Source organism: Lactuca sativa, chromosome 2 (genome assembly GCF_002870075.4).
Source record: "Lactuca sativa cultivar Salinas chromosome 2, Lsat_Salinas_v11, whole genome shotgun sequence".
NCBI classification, from domain to species: domain Eukaryota; kingdom Viridiplantae; phylum Streptophyta; class Magnoliopsida; order Asterales; family Asteraceae; genus Lactuca; species Lactuca sativa.
The window spans coordinates 163,457,633-163,474,023 of NC_056624.2; the positions used below are offsets into that span (position 1 = coordinate 163,457,633).

The 16,391-nt window shown below is 38.1% G+C and overlaps 1 protein-coding gene across 3 annotated transcripts; it reads right to left on the bottom strand.

Annotated features, from left to right (window-relative positions):
* Positions 1-659: 659 nt before the first annotated feature.
* On the bottom strand, positions 660-4,018 carry LOC111911063 (granule-bound starch synthase 1, chloroplastic/amyloplastic). Of its 3 annotated transcripts, XM_023906842.3 has the most exons (14): positions 3,866-4,018; positions 3,444-3,775; positions 3,275-3,355; positions 3,101-3,199; positions 2,924-3,013; positions 2,781-2,844; positions 2,589-2,689; positions 2,398-2,507; positions 2,062-2,305; positions 1,808-1,984; positions 1,452-1,643; positions 1,287-1,373; positions 1,075-1,203; positions 660-987 (listed from the first exon to the last, which is right to left on the bottom strand). In XM_023906842.3, the coding sequence occupies exons 2-14, from the start codon at positions 3,762-3,764 to the stop codon at positions 871-873; spliced, it is 1,812 nt and encodes a 603-aa protein (XP_023762610.1). In that variant the 5' UTR covers positions 3,765-3,775; positions 3,866-4,018; the 3' UTR covers positions 660-870. The 3 variants fall into 3 exon arrangements, with proteins under 3 accessions (XP_023762610.1, XP_052624442.1, XP_023762611.1); XM_052768482.1 differs by lacking the exon at positions 3,866-4,018 and having other exon boundaries at positions 3,444-3,843; XM_023906843.3 differs by lacking the exon at positions 3,866-4,018 and having other exon boundaries at positions 3,275-3,374; positions 3,444-3,583.
* Between the last annotated feature and the right edge of the window lie 12,373 nt (positions 4,019-16,391).

Sequence of the window (16,391 nt, forward strand, 5' to 3'; positions counted from 1 at the left end):
GGTTTATGTGTCAGGTACTTCGGCTTTTAAAGGGAAGAGATCGGGATGATTGCAGAGCACACACCACATGTTTCTACATTTTGTGATCTACTTTGATTCGATGATGTTTTTGCTAAATATCGATTAACTTGGTTTTATGGAACTGATTTGTATTAACGATTTATTAATCTAAAAACAAAAATTTGATGTCATTATTTTTAGGATGTTACATTACTTACTATACAACTCTACATTAATTTTTCTACCATGCATTGAACTCAATAGAGTTCAATGGAATACATATTTAATAGTTAAAAAGTTTCTTTATTCCCATTGAAAAGTTTAATTAATGGCCATTGAACTTCATATTTATTGAACGCCAACATTACACCCGATAATGGTAGAGTTTAATTCATTGAATGCCAATTAGACATGTCACCTCATTCAACTCTCCCATTGAACTATACATTGTGGATGCTCTTAGACTCGATGGTGGATCCAATACATTTCACATTAGACCATTTATATATCCAATGTTTCGCTAGTCCTTATCCTTATGATTACATTCATTTACAAAAAACAATACAAGTGTGAAGTGTCAATACATTAGTTGTCTCTTTTAGAACTTTGAGAAATTAATTTGCTCTCTTTCTGGTTGTCTTTAGTTATAAGAACGGTGATTTACCATGAAACGAAATTACCATACAAAGACAATTCCCAACAACGGACACCACATGCTTTAACCTGGCTTAAAGTTGCAGCTCTATACAATAGTTCATTGGAGATCAAACCAACTCACTTTTAGCGTAACTAAAAATATATACTCTAGCTACAATACAATATGGAACCTTACTTTTTGCCTGGTCCTGTGGTCCATTGTTGTTGGTGTAATTAAGGTGTAGCTACATTTTCCTTGGCAAGAGGAGCAATCTCTTCTCCTTCAATCCCAGCCTCACTACCTTCAACCCCCAAACTCAGAAGCGCCTCTTCCCACTTCTTGGCAGGTTTCTGACCACAATGTAAAATTTTTTGAAAAAGAGTACAAGTTACTATTATACTTTATGTTTTGGATTTTTTACATTCAGGTATACTAACCTTCCATGAAAGTTCTTGAGCCATACAGTTTTGAATCATCTCTGAAAAAGCCGGAGTACCATAGACTGCAAGTGCCCTTGTAATACTTTTGGCTATTGCACTTACATCCGCTGGATCAACCTTTTCACACTAGGAAAAAAAAAACACTTTTTGAAGATGTTTAATTAAACTGTCCATGAAACAGAATTCGAATGAATATTCAGTATTATTACCTCAACATTAAAAGCTCCCATCTGAAATCCTGTGTAGCCTTCTTTCACCGTGTCAACAAGCCCCCCAGTTGACGCAACAATGGGCACCTAACAATCCAAATTAATTAATACACAAATAAAAATCTTATTTATAAACACATGTACAAATTATTAATAGTTAGTTACACATCCGTAAGGCATTGCTTGCAACTGTATGAGACCACATGGTTCGAATCTACTAGGAACTATTATAAAATCAGCTCCAGCTATAATCATATGAGCCAGTTTCACATTGAATTTCGCTACTCCTCTGGCCTTCAGTGGGTATTGTGTCTCTAAATCATCCAGCTGCTTCTCCATCGCCTTTTTCCCAGTCCCCTAACACACAATTCAAGAAGTTCTAAAAAGATTTAAACAAAATAGATAAATTCAGTTATTCAATATGGATTGGGCTATATGCATGGGTACTTAATTAATTAATAACTCTTACGTCAGCTATATATATACCTGATTACATCGTGCATAAGATATTAGATACTCACAAGAACTATTATCTGGACATTCTCGTCTATGAATTTCGGGATTGCTGCAGCAAGGATATCTGAACCTTTCTGCTCTTCAAGCCTGCCTATGAAACCTATCACTGGGATCTTCTTATCCACCGGCAATCCAACCTCCGCTTGTAGGGCTTCCTTTATAAGCGGCTTTGCACTCATTACCTATGAGAAAATATCAAAATATTTAAACAACATGCAGACACATGCAAAATCAGGTAGCTGTTGTTGTTGTTACTTACAGTGGTAGAATCAAATTTGACACCAGTGTATTTATCGGTCATGGGATTCCATTCTTGGACATCCATCCCGTTGACAATTCCATGGATGGATGTTTTGCGGAGGATATTATCTAATTCCACTCCTTTGTCTGGCCCAGAAACAAGCTCCTGAGCATAGTAAGGGCTCACAGTTAAGATCTTATGCGATTCCAGTATTCCTGCTTTCATCCAATTAATCTTCCTTCCCTTTACTGGTCTTTCATATCTGTAACAGAATTCAACTAATCACTAATCAAAAACGCTTACACATAAAGTTCAATTCCTACTGATGTAAACATTAATTAATTACTTAATTACCCGTCGATGAAATCAAAAGAGCTTTTGAACTCATCTGGGAGATTTAGGAGTGAAAAGTCTGAAAAACCAAATCTGCCTTGGTATGCTATGTTGTGGATACAGAACGCAACCTTCATCAATTAAAAACGTAAATTCATCTCATCATCTCTTTGTAGGACATTAGAAAAAGAGATAATAATATTCTCACGTACTTTAGCACTAATATATATTCCTCTAGACTGATACATGCTTTTCAAGTAGCACGGAATAAGTGCCGAATGCCAATCATTGGCAACGAAGACAACATCTTCCCCTGTACCAAAAAAACGAAATTTATATTTTATTGGATGTGAATATCGATCAAAAACTCACGGAAGATGCATGGATCATTAATTTATACCTACCGTATGGCCCTGAGAAGTATTTACTACTATTGAGATTCAACACCCTTGGGGCTTCCAAAGCTGCCTGAAAGTATTATTATTATATACTTAAGATAATTTGTCATGTGATCTTTTTAAACAAGTAACCTAGTATACGATCAAACCTGGCATAGTAAGCTGAATCTAATCTGATTATCTTGGTAGTCTATTCCAGCTACAGGTCCATATATTTTCGAAGCTGTCTTTCCCCAAACCTGACGTCCATAAATTTATTTAGCAGTAGCAAAAGAGATTTAATGTACAAATGAAAAGGACGTACGTATATATGTATATATATATACCTTCTCAAGGAACATTGGATGATCCACAAACACCCTATCAACACCTCTCTTGTAGCAGTGGAAGAATCGCACCTTTTCAGTTCTGTCCCCAGCCTTGAGCTATGCATGTATGTCCAAAGGAGATGTCGATATCAAATCTAAAGCTTGGAGGAATCAATACAAAAAATGGTATACCTCAAGTTCTATTTCAGTATCCCAAGCATCCTTGTATTGATCATAACGAGGTGATACTGTCATTACACGATGTCCATTTGCCTAAATAACAGAGCAACAACTGATTTTTGTTTTGGGTCAATTAATAAATGCTCAAAGCAAGAACATAAAGAGTGAAGTAAGAACGTACAGCCATGGCAGGAGGGAGACCACCAAGAACATCACCGAGTCCACCGGTTTTGCTCCATGGACCTACTTCTGCTCCCACAAAAACCAAATTCATCCCACATTCACATATCATCACTTTTCTTGAATTCTCATTTCGAATCTTTCTTGCTCGGGTTAACCTCTCAGCATTATACAAAACCCTAAGTCCCTCATGTGAAACCAGCTGCCTCTTCCTAACACTTAAGCCACTTGCTCTAACCTCTCTTCTATTAGTAGATACTGTCGCTCTATTCTTCGCACCAGAGCTTCTTAACACAATATTCCATGCAGTCGCAGTTGCCATCTATGGTAGCTCTGTAAATCAATCAAATGGATAGTTAGACGACAATTCAAGAGATGAAATCATTAATTATTAAATTCAGAAAACCAAAGAAAGAGTCATGCATAAAAATTGGAACTTGTTGTGGATGACTGGGGCAGCAACTGTTGCAATCGAGAACCAAGGAAATGAGTATATATTGAATTTAAAGTGTGGTTGATATTAAATTCACGTGGCCTACATGCCAAAATGCAAAAAACCACAAATCGTTTTGTGTTTATGGTTGTTGGAATTGGTGTTTGGAAATTTACTTCCCAGGGGGCAGGGACCACATGTTCATGTTCACGGCTTACAATTATTCCAACCCCAATTAAACTTGGAAGAGTGCATATGGGCATATACACGAATATTATTGCAATTTGATTGCTAGAGTGATTCACTGTTCTTTTACCCCCAATTATACCTTCTTCTAGGTCGATTATTACATTAGAAAAGAATATATCTAACAAAAATACTTGGATTTTATTAATTATTTGACAAAAAATTTAAGGCATTTTCAATGATAATTATAAATTTTGGACGGCTCTTCTGCAAAATGGGATTTGGTGCAAGTGTGCAGTAGGCCCTTACTTCTGTTTCAAAGATTTATTTTGGTGTGAAATGGTTTTTGAAGATTCATATCTCTAAAAACTTCCAAAAAAATTAACATAAAGAAATCTCGTTATTATCTTATATTTTATAATAAAGGATTACTATGATTTGTTTATTTTTATCTTTTCCTGTTTTATAGGCTTTTGATTAGAGTTTGTTTAGAATAAGGATTTGTAGGTTTTCTGGTTTGTATATATATACCATATTAGTGATTGAATAAAAGTTGGCTTTTTCGATAATCAATTTGTTTATGGTATCAAAGTAGGTCTCGGACAGACCTGTTGTAGAAAATCATGTCGCCATAGATGGCGGGAGACAAACCAGAGTCATCGAAGGATGGAGCTGCCACCAACATTGACTCGAATGCAACATACTACATCCACTCCTCAGAATATCCTAAGTAGATGCACGTGAACGATGTTCTAACGAACAACAACTACAACGATTGGACTTAAGAGATGAAAAAACTTTCTTTTTGCCAAAAACAATATCGGTTTCATTGATGGGACTATCGATAAACTGGCCGCGAAATTAGAAACTTATACGCGGTGGGTGCGCTGTGATGTCATGATAAAGGGGTGGTTGGCCACTGCCATGGAGAAAGACATTAGGTTAAGTGTGAAATACGCCAATACAGCTAGCGAGATTTGGAGTGATCTTGAAGAAAGATTCGGGAAGGAGGGTGCTCCCCGAGCGTATGAGCTGAAACAACCGCTTACAACAACAAGGCAACAAGGAAGCTTTGTTTCTAGTTACTACATGAAATTGTGATCCACATGGGATGAAATATAGTCGACAACACCCACCCATCGATGTGAGTGTGCTGGTTGTACGTGTGATATGGGTGAAAGATTGAACAAATCGAAGGATAAAGAAAGGCTCTACGAATTCCTTATGGGAATTGATTGTGAGTATTCCACCATCAAAACTCACATTTTAGCCATGAAACCCACAGCAACGAGCCCTCACTACTGCCAAGAAACCCACAAACGAGACTGCAACTTTTCAAATGGTGATCATAGGTAACAAAACAAAAAGGCGGTGCAAAAGGATCTCAAACAAGGCAACAATGATGAATCAAAATGTACCTTTCGTGGGAGAAAGGGTCACAACAAGGAGGGTGGTTTCTAACGTATCGGGTATTCGGATTGGTGGCCAGGCAAAGGAAAACAAAAAAAAAAAAAAAAAAAAAAAAAAAAAAAAAAAAAAGAGGCAAGGGTATCCTACGCAGACTCAGAACCTAGTCCCATACATGGTTTGTCGAATGAACATTACCAATGGTTCCTCAAACATTTTTCAAAAGATGAAGAAACCAACACTTCTCCCACTGTTAATATGGTTGGTAAGATTGATCATGACAAGGCTTGGGTCATTAACTTAGGTTCAACTAAACATATTACTTGCAATCAAAGGTTACTTGAAAACATCACTAAGAACACCTTCGAACCCCCTTTCACTATTCCTAACGGTGAACGTATAAATGTTGAAGGGGGGGGGGGAGATTGCAAGTTGCAAAACAATATCAGTATTGATAAAGTTTTGCACATAATTGATTTTAATTGCAATTTATTGTTTGTTAATAGACTCACCAGAGACTTGCAGTACGCCATAACGTTTCTTGCTGATTTTTGTTATATGCAAGACTCACTCTCGAGGAACCTGATTGGCGTGGGTGAGTGCAAATAGGGTATATATCGAATGGGAATGGAAGTGGGGCAAAGAAGAGTGTTGATAAAGACAAGCAATGTGGACCTACGGCACAAAAGGTTGGGTCACACTTTGAGTCCAAGCTTAAACATGTTAGTGTCTTAGGTAGTTTGTAACATGTCAAAAATCACGATAAAACTTTTCATTTTTCATTTAAATAAAATCATTGTGTTCATAAAACCCAAGTCACAAACATATGTGTCAAATACAAATGTCCTAAAAATTTGAGTATCCTGGCGGAAATCAAAAACTGTTGAGGATGTGTACAATCAAACCTTCGCCTTTCCCCGATCATCTGAAGTAGAGAAATCTAAAAATGTAACCCCAAACTTAGTAAGTTTCCCAAAATACCCAACACATCAGAAATATAATTATAGTGCATTCATATAGGGTTTGTTGGCCATAGCCTCAACCCAACCATCCGGTTTCTTTGACATAGAGTCCCAACCCAATCATCCGGGTTTGTTGACATAGAGTCTCAACCTAACCATCTGGATTTGTTGGTCTACCACACGAAGTATTACCTCAACCCAACCATCCGGGTTTGTTGGCTTCCCGCATTAACCCAACCATCCAAATATGTCGGCATATGAAAGTAATAGTTAATCATATAATGGTCCTACATCATGTACATCACAATGAATGGGTTGACCTTGGTGCCTTCGACCCATAGACATAGTGAGAAAACTCGCCACAAAACCAAGATGATAGTTGAAAGAACACAACTATGAGTATCAACTCTACAGGTCACCTATATAGCAAAAGAAGGTCCAATCCTCAATCCACAACTCAAATACTACCCAAATTACCCTAGAAAACCTAAGGTCAACTTGGTCAAATTCAACGGTCAACAGCCAAAAGTCAACCTCCAGCTGGTTGTCACGTTGTGGCCAACCTTGGCCATGTCGTTGCTACTAAATGACAAAACAAATGAGCCTTAGCCCAGTCACCACACTGTGGTGACCTTAGGCCACGTCGTGGGCACTGAGCTCCTAATAACTTAATGGATTAAGCTATTTTCTTTGATTCTAAGGGCTCCAAAGCCCCAGATGTGGTCCATCCTACGATCTAAGTGGATAAAGTTTCCAACTTTATCCCTTTAGACTCTCCAAGAGATAGAGATCTCACTTCTAGATCTAAAAGGGGGCAAAACACAACTTGGCTTAAATCAATAAGCAATTAATCTTGAAGACCTTTAGTCCAACACTCCCAGAAAGGATTCTAGCATCATAAGTAACATAAAAATCCATCCATGCTTTCTGGCATGCATATCCAATGCATGTCAGGAACTCCTATTAGGTTAAAATGAGGGTTTATGGCCAGAAATTCATTCATGACTTCAAAACTCATTTCTAATCCAGATCCAAAGCACCAAATACTCCAAATGGCCAGGAGATTCATAAAGTTGCAAACTTTATGAGATCTCACCACCCCAACCAACAATAACATGAAATTTAAGGACAAAACTCAAGATCTAACAACCTATCATGATAAAAATCGAGTCTTGAATAGTAACAAGAGTCCAGAAGAGTGCTACAACAAAGGATGATGACTTTCTTGTTGAATCTTAACTCACTTCTTCTTCTTTCTTCCTTCAATGGCTTCAAAGAACACCAAAAAGGGATTAAATAAAGGAGGAAGGAGATTAGGGTTTCTTAGATCTTAAGGGAGCTTATGGAGGTTGAGGGTGAGCAAACCCTAGCCTCCTTATTTCTTTAAATAGGGAGAAAGGCTGGAAAATAGGGTTTGTCATTTGCAAGGTACCATGTTATGAGCATATAATGCCAAGTCGTGGCGGCTTAAATGAACACGCGATCTTATCTTGATTTTCCACGTCATGGTGCCTTCACCATGCTGTGGTAAACCCTAAAATGCCAAAAACAGAAAATATGAAGTACCTCGGGATCCAGGTGTCACAACTCTCCCCCACTTGAATCAGAATTCGTCCTAGAACTCAGCCACTGAAAATGTGAAGTACCTCGGGATCCAGGTGTCACAACTCTCCCCCATGTCCACTCAGAACCCTTCCGATGTCTCCACTGCACCTTCACAGGCTCACCACTTTATTGTGAAGAGTCTTTGTCTTTTTGTCCAAAATTGTTATTGGTCTCTCAACATAGTTCATGCGCTCATCAACCTATATATCATCCAAAGGATCGAACCATTGTTGAATCATCAACTACACACTTACATAGCTGAGAAACATGAAAGGTGTTGTGAATCTGACTAAGCTCCTCAAGCGTATCCAACCAATAGAATACCTTTCCTACCCTAGCCACCACTCAGAATGGTCCAATAAATCAGGGCCCTAAATTTCTCCTCTTCCTAAAGCGTATAACACCCTTCCAGGTGATACCTTCAGTAAAACTATGTCCCCGACCTGAAACTCTATCTCGGACCATCGTCTATCGGCATAACTCTTCTTTCGACTCTGAGTTATTTGCAACCTTTACCTGATATGTTGGATGATATTTGTTGTTTGAAGGACCACCTCAGTCTTCCCCCATAACCCTGTGACCGAGCTCCCCCCCCCCCCCCCCAAGAAACTGGTGCATGACACTTCCTCCCGTAGAGAAGCTCGAAAGGCGATGTACCAATACTAGAATGATAGTTGTTGTTGTAGGAAAACTCATCTAGGAGAAAGTAGCAGTCCCAACTCCCTCCAAAATCTATGACACAAGCTCTCAATATATCCTCGAGCTCCGAGATGGTCCACTTGCTCTGTTCGTCAATCTGCAGATGATAAGCGATGCTGAAGTACAATCTCATACCCAGTTCCTCGTTGAAACTCTACCAAAACCGTATAGTAAACCGAACATCCCGATCAGATACAATGGAGACTGGAACACCATGACGAGCGATGATCTCATGCACATAAACATCGGCCAATTTCTCAGCTGAGGAACTCTCTCAAATAGCCAAAAAAAAGGGGAACTCTATTGCATTAGTTGTCTAAGTTCATAACTATTTCTGGGATGTACTTGACCTGGTTGGCATCGTCCATTTGGGTTGCTTGGCATTGCAACACTTAGATAGACTAAATGAGTGAAATGACACTTAAGGATTATTAATATATTATAAGTTCTAATATATTAATAATATTATTTAATTAGTATTGATCAAATAATTGATTTGAAATTAATTAAGTGATCAGAAAGAGACTAATTAAATATATAGGGTTGATTGTGTATGCTAGATAGATTAAGAACCTTGGAAAATCAATTTTGAATGTATCATAGTAAAACATAGATCCAAGGTTTCTAGGGTTGCATGTACACCTTAGGAGTGTTAGAATGTTCAAAACCCAACAAACTATTGGTCAGACGATCCACAATGACCGATATCGCATCAAATCCTTTAGCTGTCCTAGGTAAGTTGGCAATAAAATCCATGGTTATCTGCTCCCATTTCCACATGGGAACCTCTAAATGTTGTAACTTGTCATGCGGTCTTTAGCTGTATTGAGGCTCAGAGAGTCAGCAACCACATTTGCTTTCCTAGGATGATTAAGGATCTCGCAGTCATAATATTGGACCACGTCAAGCCATCTATGATATCTCATATTTAGATTTGGCTGATCCATAAGATATCTCAGACTCTTGTGATCTGTGTAGATGGTACATCGGACCCCATATAGATAATGTTGCCAAATCTTGAGGGCGAACACCACCGCCCCCAACTCCAGATCATGTGTCGGATACCGAACCTCATGTGTCTTCAGCTGCCTAGATGCATAAGCGATGACTCTACCTCTCTGCATGAGAACTGACACCAACCCTATGATCGACGCATCACAAAATCCTCAACACCCTTAGGGAGGGTCAAAACTAGGGCCTCACATAGCTTCCTCCTCAGTGTCTCAAATGCAGCCTGCTGCTCAAGCCCCCAACAAAATTCCACACCTTTCCTCGTCGGGCGGCTCATAGGAATAGTAATCTTGGTGAAATCCTGAATAAATCTCCGATAATAACCAACCAACCCCGAGTAACTCCTAATCTCAAATAGGGACTTCGGTACCTCCCACTACATCACCGCCTCAATTTTGCCACTTCGTGAAAGCCATCCGGATACATGTTTCATGCATTTGGCATGCCACGTTGTGGTGCTCCACTCACCACATCATGGCAAAAGGTTCTCCTAAAAACCTTACCTTTGATCCCTCCTAGCTCTCAACCGATCTATTTTGGAAAATAGGTGTTACAAATTGCAAAACTTTCATCTTGTAATATTTCTTCTTCCCCAATTATGATCAAGATAAAATATCTGATAGTTTTAAACCATTTTGGGAGTTAACTTTGGGTGTGGAATGTTGAAATTATTCATTATTAATTAATCAATTTAAGTTTATATGATGTTTTTTATTTATTTAATTCGCTTATCAAACCTTAAAAGTTGATCTTTAATTATATAATTATTCATATTATTTATTAAACCCTTTTCTAAATAATTTAAAAAACGGGGTGTTACATCTCACAACCCTCCATCCTACCAATTCCTAGATGACTCAAATGAGTCCTTACCTCTCTTCCGCTCATTATTTCAACCATCCTCAAATTACTCCCTCCCAGCTCCTACTCAATCGAACTCATCACCATCCTCGACTTCACCTGAGAGTACCTTTACTTCATCCTCAACCAGCATAACCATCACCACTCCCTCTCCGTTAGCTTCAACCGATTATCTCCCTAATATCACTCTTCCCTCAAATACTACCTTTCTCAACTTACCTAATGGCTACATGTTCACACTGCATGATAGTCAAGCCTATTGAACGACTCAATCTCCATATATCTTCCATATCCTATGTCCATAGTTTACATAAATAGGCCCTTAAGGACCCCAATTAGAAAAGGTTATGTTAGATGAGTGCCACATACTTATCATAAATTGGACTTGGAAACTTGTACCAAGACCCTCTAGGGTCGATATCAACAGATCTATGTGGCGTTTTCATCATAAGTTTCATGTAGATGGTACTATATCTCGCTATAAGTCCCGCTTTGTGGACAATGGTCACAACTAGTAATAGGATGTGGATTGTGATGAGACCTTCAGTTTGGTGTTTAACTGGCCACAATGCATACACTTTCAGCAATGCAGTATCCCGACAATAGCACATTCATCAGCTTGCCATGAAAAATGTTTTTCTTCATGGACATATTTAGGAGACAATTTATATGAACCATTCAATAGGGTTTCATGACCCTGATCATTCAAATCATGTTGTCTACTCTAAAAGTCTCTTTATGGCCTAAAACAGGTCCCTGGAGCCTGGTATCATATGTTTGCTCAACACGCTACCACTATAGGATTCCAACACAACCGTACTAATCCTTCCATGTTGTTTTCACATGACAAATGCCATGAGTTACCTGGTCATTTATGATTACGACATTATTCTTACATCCTCCTCCATGGCTCTCCTCTAACAAATTGTTACGCAGATCAGTTGTGAGTTTGCTATGACAAACCTTAGGGCCCTAAACTATTTTTTTGGGATATTAGTTGTTCAATCATCAACATGTATTTTCTTATCTCAAAAATAGTATGCCATAAACATTCTTCATAGAGCTCATATACTCAAATGCAAACCATATCAGATTCTAGTGGAACCATTTCATAAACCATACTCTAGAGGTACCCTATTTTTCGACCCACTTTAATCGCAGTTTAGTTGGGGATCTTCAGTATCCCACTTTCACCATGCTAGACATCTCATTTGTTGTTTGACAAATATTAATGTATATGCATGATTTATGAGAGCAACACTTCAGTGCTCTTAAATGTATTGTGTGATACATTTGGGGTGCCAATGATCACAAGCTTCAGATTCATATATCCTCTACCACATCCATCACGACTTACTCAGAAGTTGATTGGGGTGGATGTGCATCTACTAGACGGTCTACATTCAGTTGATGTGACTTCTTAGGAGACAATCTAATACCATGGTCCTCCAAAAGACAAAGCATCGATTCAAGATCCAACGTGGAGGCAGAGTATAGAGGCGTAGCCAACGTAGTTGTTGAAACATCATGGATATGTAATATGTTAATTGAGCTTCATTGTCCCACTACAAATGCAACACTTATCTACTTTAATAATGTCAGTGCAATGTACATGTCTTCCAATCCGGTTCAACACAAACACACCAAACACATACAAATTGACACCTACTTCGTTCGTGACAAAGTTGCTCTCGATCACATTAGTGTTTTTCATGTTTCCTCTATCATCTAATATGCATATACGTTTATGAAGAGATTGGCTCCATTATTTTTCTATGATTTTCGCTCCATTCTGAACGTTCAAAACCCTCCCTTCAAAATTGTGGGGGGGATGTTAGGGTATATAGATACTTGAATTGGCGTGTATCCCATTTACCTATTTTTAGATATAGTCTATCGTCAGAATACTACCATCTCCTCCTTCTCTATCAACGCCTTACTCTTTCTCTCGGTCTCCTCCTTACAATGCCCACATAGAAAGCTATCCCTTCCAACCCTAATATTCTCATTACCTTTAAAGGTGTACATAGGAAATATAAATATAGTGATTTAAATCAGTATATGTATATTTCCTATATACGTGTTTGAAGGTAATGAGAATATTAGGGTTAGAAGGGATAGCTTTCCATGAGGACATTGTAAAGGAGGAAAACGAGAGAAAGAGTAAGGCGTTGATATAAAGGGAGGAGTTGGTAATATTTTGACGAGGCTGACCCTCATAACCTAAACCGAGCAGGAGATACACATTGTATTCCTTCGTCTTCCCAACCGTATGCCTCAAGAAATGGACGTATTCCCTACTAAAGTTAGAATCCTACTCAAACGTTAAAGTGTTACTATTCATGATTTGAAGGTGGGATATGAAAGAGAAAGTGAGATCAATGAAATATAGTACATGATTCTTAGCCCACAAGCGAAGAAGGAACACCAAAAACAACAGGTAAGTCCCCTTCTTTTATACCGTATGACATACAAACACATGATTACCGATTCAAACCTTAATCAATACATACGTTTCTCATCCGTCCTTTTCATACATATTACATACACATATGATGTGACATCCCCATTTTCACGGCCAGAAAAGACCGATTTTGTTTATGCTTTATAAAAATCAGAGTATCTCTTTTAATAAAAATGTTGCGGAATTTGTTCCCAGAAAAACATGATAATCGCGTTATCAAAGCATTTCTAAAGAAATATATTTTTATTCACTTTTAAAACATTTAGGATGTCATCGTCAATACAGAAATATAAGCATAAACAGAACTTACATTCATTTACTCTAGTGATCTACATCTCTTTTAAATCTCTCAGTGTAATGTGACTTCATATCAACACCTGTGATATAAATAAACTGAGTAGGTCAGGTTGGGAAACCTGGTGAGTACATAGGGTTTTCAACCCACAATAATATAATTATTATGTTTTAACAATCAAACAATCAACCCAATTACCCATCCCCATTATCTTCTTTATTCTTAAGGATCTACCCTAAGAACCAGCTGTTTCTCATTCATTCATTCCTAAGGATCATCCTAAGGAAACAACATGAAGTCCATTGTTGCCAATGACACGTTGGTCAAGCGCAGCTGCTAATCTTGTCACTTAGGCGCAGCTGCCAGAATTGGGACATCTTCTATGAGGCTCTTCTGCCGGTATTGACCTTTAAACGCTACTGTCATGGTCATAAGGCTCCCTATTAGGCGCAGCTGCCGATACTGTCCTTAGAGCGCAGCTGCTAGGACGTTTACCGTAGATCTAAAACATCTACGGGTTGTAGCGCAGCTGCCAGTGCTCATCTATAGGGTACTAGGTCCACTGCTGCCAATGTATACCTATAGGGTACTAGGTCCATGCTACTAATGTTCCTCTATTTCAGCTTTTATCCCTCATCATTCATCTACCCATGTTTTACCCAACATATTTTGTAGATATAAAATACTTTATACAGTTTACATCATTTAAAACATGTATAAAAATCTTTCACCAGCATAGACAGCAAGTATTCAGACAATATGAACACATAGCACGTAATTTATAATAAAATACTTCATATCTATGTGTAAGATGAAAGGGACCATGCACTCACCTGGAAGGTGGTGAGTCGGCACTCGGACGGCACTTCGTTACTCTTAAAACAATTATCCATTGACGAAACCTAGTATCATTACCACTAGAGTTTAGTCTAACGTTTGACGAGACTGATTTAATAGTCTAGCTATTATTATTATTATATAAACGTTAAACAATACTTATATAACGCATAATAATAGCCCAAACACCCCATATAAGGTTCTAATAACATTACTATATTGTAACATAAGCTATACTAAAGATAGGATAGGTACAGCTCACTTACAGCGGGTTTTCTCGAAAAAACGGGCTTCGCTGGAGCAGCGTTCCCGAGCCGAAAGGCTCTTTTCTCGGGGCTTCGGGAGCCTCGTGGCTTCCTTCGGGTGCTAGGGGGTTTACCTAGGCTTTAGGGGGGTTAGGGGCTTTAGAGAGAGAAACTAGAGAGAGAAAGAAGGGTTTGAAGGTGTGAAAAAATGGCAAGACCCGACACTTCTATTTATAGGGTGAATTCCTGACGGACTCGCCGAGTCAGTTCACTGACTCGGCGAGTCAGTGCCACGTGTCATCATCTGATGGCTTTCCTTGGGGAGAAAGCCTTGGCCCATATTCAGCCATGTCACCCCTTTTGCAACAGCACCCTGCCGACTTCTAAACCCCGTAACTTTCGCATACGAGCTCCGTTTTTGACATTCTTTTTTCCACACGTAGGTAAAAACAAGGTCTACAACTTTCATTTAGACTCCGTTGGCTAATTCTCGACCGATCTCAAAATTAACAGTAGGAGGCGTTTAGACTGTTAAATGACCGCGAAGAATTCGTAACTCCTTCATACAAACTCCGTTTTCGTCCATCTTTTTACCGTTGAGTTCCTATTAATGAGATCTTCAACTCTCATTTAGGTCGTGTAAGCCAAAAATCGCTCGAACTAAAAATCGAGTTTCGGGTCGTGCACTGCTAAGTCGAATCTTAGAAAAATCATAACTTCTTCATACGAAGTCAGATTTGGGCGTTCTTTTTATGGATTTTCTCAGTTTAATATATTCTACGACTTTCGTTTAGGTCGCTAAGGATAAATCTCGCTCTATCGTAAATTCACTATTTACGCTTCCTGGTGTCGTGCCGATTTTGCCGTAAAACTTCGACGGGCCATAACTTCTTCGTTATAACTCGGATTTCGGCGTTCTTTATATGTACGGAAACCTTGTAACATATTCTACAACTTGGTTAAGATTATTTATTCTAAATAATCTTTTGTCGAAAAGTCGTTTTCGACCCCTATTGCCTCTAAATTGACTACCCCGGATCTACGGGCGTTACATATGATTTGATAACAAACCCTCTTTGTTGGAATAGGTGTCCAAGGTCATAACTAAATCAGTCTAAGTCAAAACTAGATTGGTGTAACTTTATGGAATAATAGTAACATCCTTTTTCGGTTGCCCCCATAACCAAAAATAGCTAAGAATGGTATTAGGAGATAGATAAAACGATTTATTAATTTATTATATGAATAATAAATTAATAAAAAAAATAATTGGAATTAAATAATTATTTATCAAAATTAATCTAGAATTAATTCAGGGTTAGCTAGAATTAACTAAAGGTGTGAGAGTTGAATTGTAATTCTTCAATATTTGAACAAAAGAAGTAATTCTAGAACCTACTATAGGGTGGACGATTTTAGGGGGTTTGGATGAGATTCTGGAAGCTTCATGATAGCTGATAAGGATAAGGACTTGAATAGATTAAATATGAATATTTAAGTATTCAAATCAGTGTATATCTTGGAGAACCACTTGCTATAAATATGACCCCTTAGTACATAAATTTCATAGCTTCTACCTTACATAAGGTAGAGATCAAATTTCTCCTCATCTCTACCCTCTCATCTTCATTCTAGGGTTTCTAGGGTTTTGGGTGTGAGCCATTAGAGGCAACCATATTTTTGGTGCTAGCTTTCTAAAGATCAAGAAGGGATTTAAGGATATTGTCTACTAGCTCAATATCAAAGGTATTTAATCTTAACTAGTATTTTCAATTACACCTTGGGTTTCTTTTAATTTCATAAGTATGTTTCTATTAGTTGTTAAAAGACATAGATCCAATAGGTTGCATGTACACTTAAGTGTTAAGTGATTTTCTGCATGTAAATTGATTTTGTAACCTATAAATTCCATCATTGGTATCAAATCCATGTCTTACATTTATA